Source organism: Symphodus melops, assembly GCF_947650265.1.
Source record: "Symphodus melops genome assembly, chromosome: 16".
NCBI lineage: Eukaryota > Metazoa > Chordata > Actinopteri > Labriformes > Labridae > Symphodus > Symphodus melops.
Window position 1 is genome coordinate 5518192 of NC_136706.1, and position 17910 is coordinate 5536101.

The window sequence follows — 17910 nt, forward strand, 5'->3', positions numbered from 1 at the left end:
TATTTTCTGGCCTTTATTTCTTTCCTAAACGATTTGAAAATGATAGCTGCAGTGATGGTGGATGTACACATTTTTATTTAAAACAGAAAGCTGATCAAATCAAGGACTCTCCCAGATATAGCCACTGCTTTTATGAGACTACAGAAACTCGTTAGAGAATGTCATCCATGTAAGTTAGTGAGACTCTGACCTGCGGCACCTTGTCACTGTTGTCCAACTCTAACTCTCCATCCGCTTTGTCTCCCAGAAGCCCTTGCACCTGGTACTCCAGCACGTAGCTGTCGATGAAGCGCTCCAGCTCCTCTATCTCCTGTGAGCGTGTGCTCCCAGCCTCAGAGGACGCGGATGCCACGGAGGAGTTTTCCATGGCGATGGGCGCTGTGAGGGGTGGACGGGGGAGGGAGGGGGAGGGAGGGAGGAGAGTGACCTGTGAGGAAGAGGGGGAAAAGGTGAGCTTACAATTCAGCGTGGAGACGTCTCAGACATGTTAAGGTTTTCACTTCCTGTGACTTAAAGAAACCCAGCCGGTCCTCGGTGCATCGAAAGCTACAATAATAATTCACACATCTCTTACTTTGGTCCTCCTCGATTTTTTAAACCTTCAATAAGTCACATGATCTCACCCGGCACCGCACTCAACAACCAATCATATCCAAGGCTTGCTTCAAAGGAGACGGTGCTGGTGTGAAGCTACTGCAGGCCCAGCATGTGTTTTCATTCAGATTATTTCCAAACAATCTTTTTTTGATAAATCTCAAACTCATCATCTGCTAAAGTCCTCTCCCCAAACTCCCTCGGGTGTCACCATGCACCCACCTCTGTAGCTCCTCTTCCTTCCTTCCTTCCTTCCTTCCTCCTCCCTGCTGCCTGTCTCTCCTCTCGGCGCTTGTGATCACCTGACTCCCGGCCAACAGGGAAGCAGCTTCCCTCCTGCCTTCCTGTCTGCTGCTCCTAAGCTTCTTTACATCATGGCTTGATCACCGGCCATGCAAAGAGGATTTATTGGCCCTGCAGCACGCAGAATTCTATCTGCTGAGCCCTGGGGACTCGCCTGGGGGAGCCCGGTGCGTTCGTAGCCAACGAGTCGCCTCACACAAGTTTAAACCCTTTGTTTTGGTTCGGGCCACAGGGGGCTACTAATGCCGTGATCATGAGGAGTGCTTACAGCCTGCTGCTCGACTGTGTTTAAATTAAATATGTCTCCAACTGCTGCTTGATGCAAAAATAAGAAAACAGCGAGCCATAGGAAATAAAAGAATCTCACAACGACTATTTCAACGGAACAAAAATCAAGTCAAAAAGAAGTCATCTCTGTCGTACTTTTAAAAGGCCAATCACATTTTTTACATTGTCACAACTCCTGAGTAAACACTGACTTTCAGGTTCAGCGAAAGGCCAGCGCCAGCTTCCCTGCTGAGCAAGAACCTGGACTCTGAATCTGCACTTCAGAATCTCCCTATTAAATCTGAACCCTGCTGCTTTTCTTTACGTACAAATAGAACTAAAGCTTTAATCTCGGACACAGTATGTAGCAGGGTCAACATCTCCTAATCGGACCTACTGTAGTGTCACTTGTATAATCCATCTATACATTGATGCCGGGGCGCTGATTAGCCTGATCACAGTTAGCCAGCTTCAGAAGCATTAGCTCTGGGAAAGGCTGCAGCACGCAGGATGCATGACACTCAGGAGCTGCTGCAGCATTTTTAAGATGTGTGACATAAATGTCGCACATATCAAAAAAGCACAATAGTGATGCACATTTTCACAAACACACAGAAACTATCATCATAAAGGTGTAGATCCTGTGCTGTCTCAGGGTGACCCCTCTTAATGTCACACAGACTTAAACACACGTACGGTATAATAATAACCAGTTAAATGCAAACACAGTTTCTCAGCCATTCCAGTTTCAACCAGTACTAAAAGTTTCATCACAAAACTGTGAATATAAAAAAAAACGAACTCGGTTGACTGATACTTTTTTTTTATTTTCGCAGCGTCTCCACGCCAGGAATCTCAGATGGGAATGAGATTCTTAATCTCAGTGAGGTTTCCCCGGTTGTATGATTCAATCATACAGAAAACTTGGTCATCACTTTATGAACTATTTCAGTTCACTTGTAACGCACTTGAAAAGCAGAGGTGTTATCTCTACGTGTTGTCACGATGTCGTTTGTTTGAGCGTCGGCGAGGATTTGATCGACGTGCGAGGTCCTTTCAGAGACGACGCTCAGTCATGGAAGTGCGTTGAATTCTGTTTGGAATTTTGTCCACTCGTGTCCACGTAAGGCTGCAGGTGGAGAAACAAACCGTGTGGTCGTTTCACATGGATTAAAACCTTTTTTTTTTTTGCGTCGACTATAAAGCTCCTTTTATCAATGAACAGAGAAGCTTCGTGCTCTGGATTTTTGATGCGTATTGGAGGCGGCTGCAGCTCAGTCAGATGTCCTCCTCTGTCCTTGACATGTCGTATACAGTTACTGCCTGAGGGGAAACCGCTGCCAATAGTGATATTGACCCGTCCGTGAATACAGCTCTCTTCTAAACCTGTCTTTTGGTCTTAGTTAATTGCTGACTTGCTTTGATTTTGTTTTGTTCACATCAGCCTTTTTTGTGAGACCCTGCAAGAGGATCATGGACGGGAAAACAAATCACAAGACACGGACATGGATTTTGGTCAACCACAATCAGATTACAGTCAATACCTAAAAAAAAAAAAGACTTTTTCTGTGTCTTTATCTTGACTCAAAGTCATTTTTTCCACCAAGCTCCCTTTCACAACACTAATATAAATTAGCAATTTGCAATGCTCTTTTTAAAAAAAAGGAAAAAAAACCTGCATGCTTGTCAGTTTTGATTTGATTTTTCTTCTAGTGGAGGAGCAAACATGAGACTGACGTTCCAGAGGAAGCACATTACAGCTAATGCAAGAGTGAAAAACACAAAACACCCATTCAGCCCTGTACTGCTGGTGATGGCTGGCTGATGGGAAATTTTCACGAGAGAATAAAAACAACGAAAAACCAGCCGTTGGTCGTTCAGATTTTTGATCGAAAAGAGGAAGTGACATCACGAAGGTCGGGATCACAAATAGCATCGCGCTGGAACTCACCAAACCCGAGCCTCATCTTTGCCGATGGAGACACTTCAGAGAAAGCAGTGACACAGATTCTCAAGTTACAGGATACTGATGCAATGACCAGGGAACTGTTTCATCACTTCGCCTTTCCCACCATGCGAACTCAACAACATGCAACTAAACATTATTTCAATTATCAACCGTCTTCATTAAGGGGGAAGTGTGAAAGTTATATGAAGGACAACTTTTAATTGTGTGTGCCACAAGATGATTGAAGTCAGTGCTGAGTTTTGAAGTCCTTGATCCAGTTTTTTTTAATCAATTAATGTCAGAAAAAAAAAAAAACAAAAAAAAAAAACACAAACATATCCTTGTTGATTTTTTCAATCATCAGCTAACTCTGAAAATTAAAGGCCGTTCAGAATAGGTCTTATAAACAGTACCAGAGCCCTGATCTCACTGTGTGTGAGACAGATGACAGATGACCGTCACGCTGTGAGCATTTTTTTGGAAGTGGGTCGAAGCATTGATCTTTGTCTGACCGTCCCGCCATCTTTTCCCCCCCCTCACAAACAACATCCTTCAGTCCTACATCGCACAAACCCTGACTCCTCCTCTGCCCCTTCCTGTCTCCACCCTCGTCTCTTCCTCCCTCGATTCTGCCAGCTGTTCCAACAAAGAGCTGCCTCAACACTTCAGCTTCAATTGTACGGCTGAAGACGACGAACTGGTGCGTCACTGATATCGGCATGCAAACACTTTGAAGTCCAGACGGCCTGATGTCTGTTATCATTACCCTTCAAAACTACACACATGCATATCTACACATCCGAAGGCAGACTGTTAAATGAGCAGAGGCGTGTGTGGCTGTATAGCCTCGAGCTGCACATATTAAAGTGGCCAGACAGACACGGCGTGGTACTGGACTCCACACTGTTTCCTTTGTTAGAGAGGCAGAGAGCAGCACCAGAACCATCTGCACTTCATGATGGGATAAATCAACATATCGGTGAGACAGTAGACTGATCATTTCAAACAAAGGATGACTCCACTAATACGTCTTAAAATACAGAGTGCCATGTGCTTCAGTGACGAGCCTTTTTCTGTCTCTTTCTTCAACGATTACACTTCTGTGATTCAATGAAATCACTTAATTATTCTACATATTAATAATAATATATTAATATTAATAACAAAGAAAGTATTCACTGCTGCATAATAAAGACAGCGATGTAAATCATTGTCCCCTGTGGGTTAAAGACACAATGTTGCTCCTGTTTACAGTATGGCTGTGAACACAGTGATCATGGCAGAGTAAAAACAACATATCATAGACTACGCGTTACCGTCGTTCACAACCTCTGAAGTGGTGACACAACAACCCAAGAGTTAAGTACCATAATCCAGACAACCCAAACAGAGACGACATGAGACCCAGTCCCCCTCGGTTGGAGACCAAGTCAATGTTCTCAGCCCATGCAGCGTGAGCAGCTCACACGGCTAATCTGCTCTACTACCGACTGGCGGGCTTAACAGCCTCGCACATGAGTTTACATGTAATCTGGAGTAGTCGATTTATGAAGCCCATGTGTGTAAGTGTGACGAAAAAACTCAAGACTGTATTCTGTATGATGGTACAAAAAATAATGTGAACCTTGTTATTTCTGGGTTCATTTAGCATGAAGTGAACTGTGAGACGTTCTGTCCGTCTCTCTCTCTCTGCTGTATGAGAAAAGTTATTGACGTTTTCAGCACTTAAACTGGTGACGAAAAACCTACAAAGAAAAAAAAGTCATCTAGTTCCACGAGGGGGGCAGAGAAAGGTAGTGGAACGTACGGGTTTATATGTTTCGGTAATTATCCCTCCCAAACTTTCACTGAGCCTGAGGACAATCAAGAGTGACACTGAACTGCTGAACTCAACGGTTACAGACGGGATATGAAAGCCTTAAGGCCCTGACATACCAAGAAGGCGGCAAAGAACTCGTGGCGACGAAGGCCGCCCCCTTTGTGGCGTCGCCTTTTGTCTTGGTCAAAAAGAACACACCGAAAAGACGACATCCGACAGACAACCTCCACGTTCGTTCTGCGCATACGTGAGAGGAAATAACTCTCCATGCCAGTAGGGGGCGGTAGTTGATACGAAAAGACCGCTTTCACACTAATAGAGAATCTTGTCTGATAAAAAAAAATGGCGCTGGCGTTGTCAGCCCTTGGTCTTTAGTGTAAAAAGAAAAGAAGAGGTGAAGGCGTCAAATCAGGAGAACAGGGGATTTCCTGAACCTCTGTCGAGAGCTGAAGTTAAATGAAACAACCGAACAGCCAATCAGAGAGATTCCTCTAGGCCGACGACAATCACGCCCAAAAAAAAAAAAAAAAAAAAAAAAAAAGGCCCGACGGGTAGCGACACCCCGCAATAACAACAGCGATGACCCCGATCTCCTTGGTGTGTCGGGGCCTTCAGGTCTTTATCATTTCACATCACTAACAGTTTACATGCAGGATGTGAATGAAGCAGGTGTACAATACAAACAGTCCTCTGCTGGAAGAGTTGTATCCATTCACTGTAACGAGCCGTTGTGAGTGTTTACTCACACAGTGTGGACCGTGTGCCCTGATTCTAGATGCCTGGGCCAGTACGAGAGAGAGTCTACTCTTGCTGCAGAGGCGGGGGGGGGGGGGTCCAAGAGCATGCTCATGTGAGTGTATGCTTGAAACAATAGACCCATTGTGCCCCTTTGCCCCTGTAGTGACCAAATGGGAGAGGATTGGGCATGTTCAGAACACTGGAACTGTTAAGGACAATAGCCCAACAAAGCTTTTCTGTCCAAATCCACACACAAATACAAAAATCCTGACAAACACGCCGGGGAGGGGGGGTTGAAAGCTTTACAACATACATGGAGTGAAAGTATGAAGTTCTGAGCCCTCCAAGCTGAACAAAAGAGAAAAGAGAAAGAACAAAGGTCAGTGTGCAGCAAAGTCATGGTGGCCATTATTTGTTGAGCACATAAGCTGAGGTCAAAACAAGTCGCTGAGAACAAAAAGGTGAGCCATAGAAAAGACCAAAACTGCACCAGTAGTCCGATGATAGTTTGTCATATGTTTGCTGAGAATTACATTTCTGCTTGAGGCCTTATCTTTAAAGCCACTTCCAGTCATCTCACCTCACACCGAGCTCCTGTACGTTTCCCCACAGTCATCCCTCCGTTTCTCTCTCTCTCTCTCTCTCCTCATTTCACACTCACTCATCCATACACTTCACTTCAGGCCCCATAATGAGCAGCAGTTGCCACTGAAATGAGGCTAGATTTCTGCAGGCTGAGTCAGGGTGCTCCAGTTTTTCGACAGGCTACTCCCACACTCACTCTGTCTCTACAACATGAGGCTGCTTTTGTTACTCCCCCACTTTAAAAAAAAAAAAAGTTAAAAAAAAAAAGACACTGCATGCGTTAAAAGGAAGGATGCGTCACAGCGAGTCCAATCCCCCTAAAACGACCCCACATAACAGCGCTTGCTCGAGCATAAGATACGGAGGTGAAAGCAACGCGAATGCTATGCTACTGAAATCGATCCTGGCACTAACACTGTGTCCGGGTTATTTTGGACGATTCTTTTATTTCTATTTGACCTCTGAGTTCACAGACAATCATCACGTCAACGGAGCACTCACATACGTGCTGGGGCTGCAGTTTACATGATCTGATGATGCACTGATTAGAAGTCCCAAATGAGGCTCGTAATTCAATCTACAGCCTCATTTTTCTTTAACAGTGACAAGGCCATCGTAGGTTACATTTTCAATTGTCAGCTTTCAGAATTAAATTCAACCTTCGCTGCCATGTAAATCACCTAAAGGAAAACGGATACAGGGGAACTTGTTGATCAACCACTCCTTGTCTGGTCGGAGATAAAACCACAGATTAGATCAGTGCCATTTGTGAGGAGGACCCTTTTTTCTCTCTTTATTTTCATTCAACACTTTAACTGTGATGGGATTAAGCAGCTATGTAATCAAGCACACGACATGCACATAAAAGGCTTTTAAAAACCTGTAAATAATATCTGGTTAAATCCTTTTTTTTATTGAGCAGCCACAAACAAGGGCGCTCAAATCAAGATGGTCAGCGTGATCTCAATTTCACCCAATCCATATTCAATGACAATAAGGTTTCTTTAATCTTTAATGAACTGCAATTTTTTTTTTTGCAGGATAAGATACTATCTGGGAGGAAAGGACTCTTTCCTCTGACCTTGTTAAGATCGCAGTTTGTTATTAAGCTGTGTCACTAAATGTTTTTAGTGCTCTCTTACATTCTTGTATCCTTCGACACTCTATAATTTGCTGCAAGTATAGGCCCATGTTCCAGCACTGACACTGTCACACACAAACATGTCATTGCATGCAACTTCAGAACGTTCATCTCTTGCTAAGTAAACCTCTATCCCTGTCAAAACACAAAATAGAGGAAGAAGCATTAGTTCATAAATAATAGATGTGTAAATAATGAACACAGGCTTGACAGAACCACGATTGACCTTTAAGGTAACTGTGACTTCATGAGTTTGGGTAAAGGCTTTTTAGATGATCGACACACCAAGATAAATAGGGATGACAGACACCGGCAGAACCAGACTTGCAACAAGACTTTTGAATTAGTGTACGCCTCCAGATGAGGCATTACAGCTGTGTGGGCAACACGGGACAGGATCACGCAGAGTAAACATAGCGTACATTTAAGGAGACACATTTTCTTTACAGCAAGGATCGGATATATTTGATGCAGAAAACCCCTCTTCATCCTAACACTACACACATCAGGCACATTTGATTGAGCTTTTTCTCTCTCCATGGGACACACACATCATGTTTCATCAGCCGGGAGCAGGTCTCGTCTCTGTTATGTGACTTGTGATGGCACACAAACATTCCTTCACTTCAGTAAAGTCACTCTGATCCAATCATTCTGGGAATAGTAGGAATTCCAGGAATGTTATAAGCAAACTTGCCTTAAATAAAAACTTAAGTGGGGATAACTTGGTTTGAAGATCAGTGTGTTAGTGTAAGTGCCAAGGATGTTTTTTTTCCCCAGCTCACATTGAACCTGGTCCAAGCTTGAAGCATTATGCAATTCAAACACCCAAGTGTTTGCTCCTGTTCTGTAAGTAAAGATATGATTGTTTATTTATTTATTTATTTTTGTTAAATATGCTTCAGGGTATGTTACTGACAGTTAACATACTCTGGACAGTCCAGTCTTGCCACAGGCCAGCAGCATCTGTGATCCACTCTTTGTCGTCAGGGTCAACAGCTGACAGGCTGCATGATCTGCAGCTAGCTCAGCTCCTTCCAAGGCATGCTGACATCTATATACTGTTGTATTTTTGAATGGCTATTCCCGTCATTCCAGCCTGGCTAGTATAACACGAAGATCCAAGCTGAATCTTTTTTATGACTGACCGTGACCATTCAATCACAACACAAGCTGTAGTTTTTCTTTCTGTTGCACTCGTGTAACCACGCCCATGCTGTCTGGGATGCTAGCAGAGCTGTGCATGCCTCCTCTAGTCTAAGGGTTTATCACAACAGGTATTTACAGTGAACACATGAACGCACCATTATGTCCCTGTCAAGTGACAAAGCCACATCTGGAGGCGCCTACACACCCTCCCGCACCGAGTATCACCGGTAACAAAGGTGACGCAAGCTTTGCGGGCTAACCAGCCGGGGCTACCTTTAGCAAGCTCTTAAGTCCAACAGTAAACAACCAGTCATTCAACACGACCAGAACCGACTCTGCGTCCGCTTTACTCACATCAACAGGTCTGCCAGTAGATGACAAAGAAAAAAAAAACAAGTCAGTCACAGCTAACAACGTCGTCTAGCTGAAACTGTTATGGTACCCATAGCTAAAGCATTCATACCGAAAGATACCTTCAGCGGCTTAAAATGGGATAAATCCTTACCCGAAGTGAGCTTCGACTCCTTAGGGGAAGCTGGGTTCACCACCCGGGATCAATTCCGCTTACTCATGGGGGTGTTTTTTTGTTCTACAAGAAAGAGTGGGGAAGAGGATTATAGGTATCAGGAGGCGGCTAACTCCGACTTCCCAGGCAGAGGAAAATGAGGAATGCAGGAATGTGACGTTCAGTCCGGTTTGCTAGCCGCGTTGACACGTGCACTCCAGGGTAAAGCATTGTGGGAAACGTAGTTCAATAACAAAGAGAGTAGCTACTACTTGACAAGGTAGTTTATGAATTACTGGTTATAGCTGTTACACACCCAGTACTGTTTCCTCACTACCTGATAGGCTGATAGTTTTGATACAGTTAAAGTCCTTTTGTTTATTACAACTACAAATAAATATGAACACAACTTTCCTGGTCGTTTTAAAAAGTAATCTTCCCCAGCTGTAGGTCTCCTATAACCTCACATGAATCATAGCCTAAACCAATCATGAAAGACCAAAGTTTAATCTATTACAGTTGGGAAAATTATTAACATTAAATCAATTTTTTGGAATTTGAAATTAGTTCAAAACATATTCGGACATATTTAAAGAGTTCTTCGTATGTCTTGAATAAAATAATCAATGTGACATTATTTACCTTCTTAAATGAATCACAAAAGCATATATTCTCTAGTGCTGGGGTTGAATCCAGTCCCACTAGTAACATCTGCTTCCACTCTGCTTTGCTCTTTCAAATTTAGGTCCACTAAGAATGAGCACTATTTTTATGAGGTTGTTATGAGTACACCTAATAAATGGGGAAGTTTGCTAACCCAACACAATACATGAATGTGATAAAGATTAACAATAACAGTCAAAGATGTTGTTTCATAGGGAACAAGTGTTAAAAATTAGCATCCACTATAAACAATAAAACTTGCATTGGATTGTTGTTTTCAATTTGTTTATGTATATCGTATATGTCCCTATACAATTAAACAAAATAAATTATCTGCTTAAAATTCTGACCTATACACCCTCTGAAAGAAAGAGACATGGAAGCATCTTTGATCAGACTGAAATCTACTGACTCTGATTACACCTCCAAGCAAATAAAAATGACCCACTGAACAAAATTTTAATGTCACTATGACCCCTTGTGGACAAAGAGAAAAACACAGTTGATAAACTGGACTGCCACATTTCTGTTTGTGTGATTCTACAGATGTTTGAATGTGTGCATATAATAAATATGGGATTTATAAGTGTCACTTTTAAAAAACAGTTCTTCTTCATATACACATTGGACACAACTTAAATGAGAGTCAGTCAGATGCAGAAAACAGAAACAGATCAACAACCTCCCTTCCCAGGGTAGTTTCACAATGTCTCCACACCACAGTCAGAGGCTAATTAACAACTATGGTGTGATGAAGACTCCAGCAGGTAACTTCAACCCCCCCCCCCCCACACACCGAACACACACACACATCTTCCTTTTCTTCTTAGTCTCCTTCGACTCTCAGCTGCCTCGCCCAGTCTTCTGTCTATCCTTAGTAGTCCCATAATTACTTTGTTGTCCTCCTCACATCACCCACAGTACCACAAGCTATTCATCTCCTTTTCCCCCTCCCATACTGCTGTGCTTGAGCTCCTTTTCCTTTCACACCAGCCCACCGAAACACACAAGAACAATATACACTTGTAAAATAATCAACATTCATTGTTTCTGAGCTGAGCAAAGTCAGATTGGTTTTTAATCAATGCATTTTTTTAAGTTTGTTGCCAAGGAAACCATTATGTTCAATTTCCATGTTCTAAAATTGCCAACATTTTAATGCAATACTTTGAAAAGTTGTTCACAGATTTAAAAAAAAAAAAAAGAAATCCAGATTTTACCTTGTCTTAGTGTATTGTGTTTTAATGAATTTGAGACACCCACACAGAATAGACTCTAGAATTAGACTTTTAAAGGTTTTTAAAGGGTATTTTGTCCAGTCAGAGGATGATAGCTAACCTATTAGACAGAAGTATTTTGGACCAAATTTGTTAAAACATCATATTTAATAAAAGACTGAATACATCTTTATTTTGAAGTATTTCCTTCTAATAAGATTCTTCCATTCATCAGTAAATTGCTTGGATAAATGATGAACTCATCTTTGCCTTATGAGGTTATTCCTGAGCTTATATCATGTCTGCTATGAAGCACAGCAAATTAAATTAAAAGTAGGCAGTTAAAGTAGAAATCATTTTGGAGAGTCAAACAACATATAGATTTTCAATGTGACACTGTCATTTAAAACAATATATTTCTATTTTAAGATTGAAAAAAATGCACCGTTAAACTTTTAATTATAGGTTTACAGATCTAACACAGGAAAAGTAAATGTCCATAAACTGACGAGTACGATGATCATTTCTTTAAATCAACTAAAGATTTTGAAACATTATCATGAATCATGTACCAAAATTGTCAGATGTCTTCCCATCAGAGGGATCTCGGCAGTTTATGTCCCCTCTCATGTTGTTTCATGGTCGGTACAGTCAATTCTGAGCCGCCAGAGAAAGGCTCGAAACAGAAGCAGAGGCTGAAATTGGCCCGTCTCTTCAGGTCGCCTGCACAAAACTGAGTCCCCACCAGAGGGATGGTACCAAGGCACCAATTAGAACTTGAGAGGGTGCATGATGATATTTCCGTGTGCTTGTGGCCAGGGCAGCTCCGTCTGTGTGTTATAAAAGGCAAAACCATAAACATGGAATTAGACACTGCAGGCCCCGCAGCTCTTAAGGTCACAGACTCTCCCCTTCCTGTGGCTTTAAGAGCAATGGTGTGAGATAAACAACATCGGTCAGGAATCTGTCTGTGGCTGATTGTTTGTGTTCATTAGTTTGTGAACTTCACTAGGTGCTGCAGATGTCCGCTATAATTCGGTTCGGTTTTATTGCAAGGTGGAGCGAGTACAGGAGAAAGGTGTGGGAGAAAGATCACTGGGAACTAGATAGAGAGAAACTAAGTGGGTGGAAGTGACTGAACGTGTCTTTGTGTAAAGAAACACAAAAACACACACGCAGCTTCTCAAACACACATTATAATGCTCAGACAAATAAACACACTCATCTTGGCCAGGGTTCAATTTGTTGAGTAACAAAAACATGATAGCGTTCTAACCAGCAGGTGGGGGCAGCAGACAGATCATAGCACGGAGCAGTGCTATTATAACTTATCCCACATACACAGGGGCAGGAAAGAAAATCATGAAATACTTAACAATCTAATGCAATCTATTTAAAACTGTATCCCTGAAATAAAGTCTGCTGTTGTGCAACTGATTATATTTTTGTTCAGACTGTCAGAGGTGGATTGATTCAATTCTTTGGTCCACATAATAAAACTTTAACACTGATATCGTCTTATTTTCGAGCACAAATCTGTTCTCAAGCTCATCATTTAAAAGCAAAATGGCCAAACAATTCTAACCATGTTAATCTTTTAAGGATCCAAAAATCACAGCGCTTATTTTGTAACAAAAGGGGCTCTTTTAACAGATTAGAAAAACATGGAAATAGGTGGGAATGTGTTCATTTTCTGCAACGCTTGTGCATGTGTAAGAATTAGTTTCAGTTATTCTCAGGCTTTGTTGCTCGGGTCAACTTTTACAATGGATCTCAATCACACAAATCCAACACTTCAACGTACACATTCATTCACAATCATTTTCATAACTGATTAAAATTCTAGTTAAATTCTTTATTACCAATTAACATTAAGTCAATCAAATGTCACAAAAGCGCCAACAAATTACAGCGAACATAAAATAGATAATTTCGTTTTGTGTGAATTAACGATCCAATTCCCTTTATTTACTGTAATACTCAAGAAAATCATCACATTTTGAAGTGTGAGATATCTTTTTTTAAATGGAATTTTTCTAATTAAATAATGACATATTTTTAAACAATAAAAGTTTTTGTTAAAAATTTGCATATTATGATGTATTCATTTTTATCGATTGTTTTAAACTGCCTGGATAATTATTTTAAAGCTTAAGCTAAGGAAGGGCATTATCACTTTAGACCGTCAATGCTTTAGCTGATAGAATAGGTTTTATAGGTAATGTAAAAAAAATTGATTAACACAAGTGTTTGCAGCAGCTCTTTGTAATTTGGGTATACAATTGTCTAGGCTGCAAGCTGCTGCAGTGGCTAACGCTGTTGTTTTACTGCTGGAAGGTTCCTGATTAGAATTACCAATCTGATAAGTGTCTCTCTGTGTGGAGTTTGTCTGTACTCCCTGTGCATGTGTGGGTTCTCAAAGGACTGTCTTTCCCACACAGTCCAAAGACATGCTCGTTAGGTTACTTAGTGATGCAAAATTGCCCGTAGGTGTTAATGTATGTGAGTGTGTTTGTTTTGGTCAATCAGAATTGGACGGATGGATGTCACTGTCAAGTTGGTGGGGAAGATAAGGAGACCATGAAAGAGCATAAGTATTAAAAATTCATTTATCAAATAATTTAAAAAAATTAATATTTAAGTTAAAAGATTGTTATTCTTTTCATAACTCTTTCAAAATAAATTTGTATAACTTATGTACTTTTTTCTTTGTCCTCCAGCTTCCATATGGGTCAGAGAGTCAACCCTCCTCTCACCCCCTCCTCAGCATGCTGCTCCCCCTGCTGTTGAAGAGTGGTAGAGCTCAGGACTGTCTGAGCTGTGTGTTGACAGCTCCGGGCTGTGTGTGCACCCGCCTGCGTGTGCACTGAGCACCCGTTGAGTAGGTGGGTCTGCTGGAAGGGAGTGGGAGAGGTGGGAAAAGGGCAGATGGAACACAGAAGGAAGTTCATCAGCAACACGTATAGAGTGTAAGAAAGTGTAGAGGGACGGAGAGGGAGGGGGGTCAGAGAGAGAGACACTAGGGGCAGAGAAAGGTGGAGAGAATGAGGGGCCACATGCAAGGAGAGAAGGGGGAGAGGAGAGAAGGAGAGGTGAGAGATATGTCAGGTACCAGAGGGTAGAGGTGAGAGAGAAGACGCGCAGCAGGGGGGAGGAGGAGGGATAGTGACAGGTAGGGGTGGAGGGAGGAGGACTCAGGCTTTCAGGGGTGATAATGATATCAGGTGCAGGTGGGTGCTGTGATGGGTGGTGGTGGGAGGACAGGAGGGAAGGGTGGACGCTCTTCTGACCTTCAACAAAAGTTGGATGTAAGCAAAAAGTAAATCTGAAATATTTTATTAAACAAAAAATGCCAGTCAAGTCTGAATGTTATTTATTGTGTTGCAGACATAAACGTATATTGAAACAAACAAAAGCACATACAAAAATTGCACAGATTACATATACGCTTTGTCTATTTACCTTTGATGCTCTTTTTCGTTGATACGACAGCTAAAGAGAGAATTAAAATATGGAGATAGTTTGGTATAGAGTTGCGTCAAAAGGCCAAAGCTGAGGTTCAAACCTGAAATTGTTGCGTTAAAGGCTGTAACCAGCCAATAATAAACCTGGTCTTCTTTTGCTTTAGATAAGAGATGTGAGAGAGTGGAAGACAGCTGCAGTTTCACAAATGGCTAACTCCAGCATTGAGGATGCTAATAGCAAGACATATTGTCTTCCAAAATATGAAGGATAATGCCAAGAATGAGTTGGACACAGAAGAAGCCTGTCAAACCACACTGCATTAATAAGGCAATTTAATGTATTAATCTGAGAGTAAGCTACTTCTGGTATGTCCATCTTATGTTAGCTACAGCATGCAGGTAGCTGCTAGCTAGCAGGAAGGGATGCGTGTGTTTAGTCGACTTTACTTTAAAACATCTTCACCCTTGTTAGTTAGCAACAGACTTATTTGTCATTTAAACTAATGATTAGCTCCCATATATGTCCCACAGCTGGCATTTCAACCCCAATAGAGACATTTAGGTTACATTTAGGAATTGTATTGATAAAATAATCGCACAACTTTGATTTTAGTCATTTATTTGTCTTTTAAAAAAAATATGAATGGTCCTAACACCCAGCCCTATACTCAGCAGACGCAAAAAAAGGATAAAGTCAGCTAAATTCAACATCCTTCTGCAGGGTTCAGCTAAATGATCTATTGAGCAAAGCACATTCATACTTAACCATAGAACCTTCCAGATCTGTTTTCTTAAGTAACGACATTTCAAAAACAGGCACTACCCAATACAATGTCATGTGTTTGTTTAAATCTATTAAACTAACTTGTGTGTCTGAACATTTGCGACAGATGTCGATGACACGTTTCCTGTTCATTTGCGTCACTCTGTGGGGATTTTTCATTATACCCACTCCCCCGTGTCAATGCGCTGGCAGTTCAATCTAGTCTAGTCTTTCTCATTTATGGGCTATGGAGTTTGCATTATACTGTCTGGACGTGAGTAATTGCTGGAGTAATTTCAGCCGTTTGGAGACGAAGGAAAAGGGAAAATCAATGTGAGGTAACATTTCCAGCCCCATGTTACAATACAATACAACAAAAACGTGATTTTGGACTCCTTGTAAAGCATGTAATCATATTTTTTAAATTCTCTTTAAACTTAAAAAAGCACAAGGTAGATAAATCTTTTTTTAATGTCTGTTAAGACTTTAAAAGTAGTTTCTCATTGTCCTCTCTCCCTTTTTTGTGTGTGTCATGAACGTGGTTTATTATGCTGTCTTGCATTTTGCGGAAAAAGTTGCTTTTTGTCTTACAGTTGCTCTCCCATGCATGTTTTTTTTTTGCATGGTGAGGCTACATGGTTTCACTCCTTCCCTGATTGCATAGGTGTGTATTGTTGTGTGTGTGTGTGTGTGTGTGTGTGTGTGTGTGTGTGTGTGTGTGTGTGTGTGTGTGTGCACTTGTGTGTGAGCATGCAAGGACAGATAAGTGTGCAAGTTGAGGAATCCAACTAGGGGTGTTAAAACAGAAATCTCAGCCTACTGACTGACCTTGTCTGAACTGTACAGTGCACACAGTGATAGCATGAGGTGCCTTCAGGTCAGAGAAGGGTGTTAGAATTACCCAACATAACATCTGTGTGTGTGTGTGTGTGTGTGTGTGTGTGTGTGTGTGTGTGTGTGTGTGTGTGTGTGTGTGTGTGTGTGTGTGTGTGTGTGTGTGTGTGTGTGTGCTTGTTTATGTCTTGTCTAGGAGGGGAAAATGAAACAAGTGTGTCTGGTTATGTTGCGTTCATGCCCAGTCAAACTCCATCCCACACAAGGCTGAGAGACTGTGGGCTCCTCTGGACCTTTTTTTAATTAAAACTCCTCACTTTCTTCTCACTGTGTATGTGTGAGTGTGTTTATGTGTCATGGCTTTAAATCATTTTAATGCATTCAGTTTTCACTGATGCTGAGATATCATAACTTTCCAGCCTTAAAAAGCCTGAGTGTGGTATGTGCTGAAACTAAATTTGTAAGTGTCACTTTTAATTTAAATATATATTTTTAGATTAAAAGATAGTATTGCAAAGATACACTAGTCATTTTTGTTAGTTAAGTGGATCTATTACAAAGATATGCCTATACAATAAAGAAAATATATCTTTAGCATTACAGCAAATAACAGCGTTGTATCCAACTACATTCTCTATCATTGATTTTGTTTCTATTAATTTCTGTCAGTGAAGTTGTGTTTCATTCAATGTACTTCTGCAACCTTCCAACAGTTCCACAGTGCACCTTATTGTCCTCATCTCAGTTTTGTAAGTGCAGGTATCAACTGTTTTTATAACACTTGAATTGTTTTAGGCTGAGCTCTTAAAATAACACAAATGAAAGTTCCGGATCAAGCGCTGTCATGAGAAGGTTCAAATGCACGTTGAACTCGCTCAGGTGAGCTCTTAAAGCTCAGAGTTGCTATGGTATTCGCTCGCATAGAAAACCTATCTTTAGTTAGTGAGTTATTTATACTACCTTTCCTGCGTCAATGTAAGACACACAAGTACCAGTTCACCTGTACAACCTGATGGGATTTAACACAACACCTCTGCCATGTATTGTACTTTTGTGAAGCTTATTTAACCTTTTTCTGTTTGCTGAAAAGAGCTCTTTGTTTACATCCTGTTATCTAAGGTTATAGTTTGCTCTGGCCTTGAACTGGGATCAGTATAGATGTTGATATTTGATATTTTAAAATTAGAAAGCACTTTTCTTTCCAAGGTCTCAAAGTGTTTCACAAGTACAAAGGGGATAAAAAAAACAGATAGATAGATAGATAGATAGATAGATAGATAGATAGATAGATAGATAGATAGATAGATAGATAGATAGATAGATAGATAGATAGATAGATAGATAGATAGATAGATAGATAGATAGATAGATAGATAGATAGATACATTCTGTTTCATACATATATACATGGCTTCAAACTGTGCTTAAGGACCTTAGAAATTCTCCCATCACTGGACAGTATCAGTATCCTGGTCTAACAATAAAAATCTCCAGAATAACATACATGAGATAAGAAAAGAAATGTGTTGTTATTTTTATAATTTTGGTGAACCGATCCTTCAAGATTACAAAAACATTAAAGATATACAGTTACTGGTTGCACTCGTGTAGGCAGGGCCGTCTCATAAAATTTGAGAAATGCTTTTAGATTGTGAGTGACGCACTGAAATATTTCCTTCACTCAGGGTTTGTGGAGAGTGTTTTTAATTCACAGTTCCCTGTGTGGCTGCAGGCCGAGTGGCCGCTGCGGTGGCAAGGCAGCAGTCAAGAGTCCCTTTTTCATGACCTGTTTGGATGAGGAGCTCTGCTCACACACAACCGACATTTATGCGTGTGCAACTACACTTATGCACGGACACACCCATGCTGCACGTGCACATATATCCACACAGAAACACACACACAGCATGACGGGCTCAC

At 41.2% G+C, this 17910-nt stretch overlaps 1 protein-coding gene and 1 long non-coding RNA gene across 5 annotated transcripts in view; one reads left to right on the plus strand and one right to left on the minus strand.

The window, feature by feature from the left end:
• Positions 1–367, minus strand: part of ctif (CBP80/20-dependent translation initiation factor) — a gene marked incomplete at its 5' end in the record, with an annotated part of 36904 nt that extends 36537 nt beyond the window's left edge. For 3 of the 4 annotated variants that reach the window (XM_079365105.1, XM_079365103.1, XM_079365106.1), the window contains one exon: positions 191–367. In XM_079365105.1, coding sequence (XP_079221231.1) covers positions 191–367 — 177 coding nt within the window. The remainder of the gene's footprint in view (positions 1–190) is intronic. The other variant, XM_079365104.1, reaches the window with a different exon arrangement.
• LOC306837431 lies at positions 339–9207 on the plus strand. The gene is made up of 2 exons (XR_013780928.1): positions 339–429; positions 9056–9207. It is a non-coding gene; the product is annotated as an uncharacterized lncRNA (long non-coding RNA).
• Positions 9208–17910: the final 8703 nt, after the last annotated feature.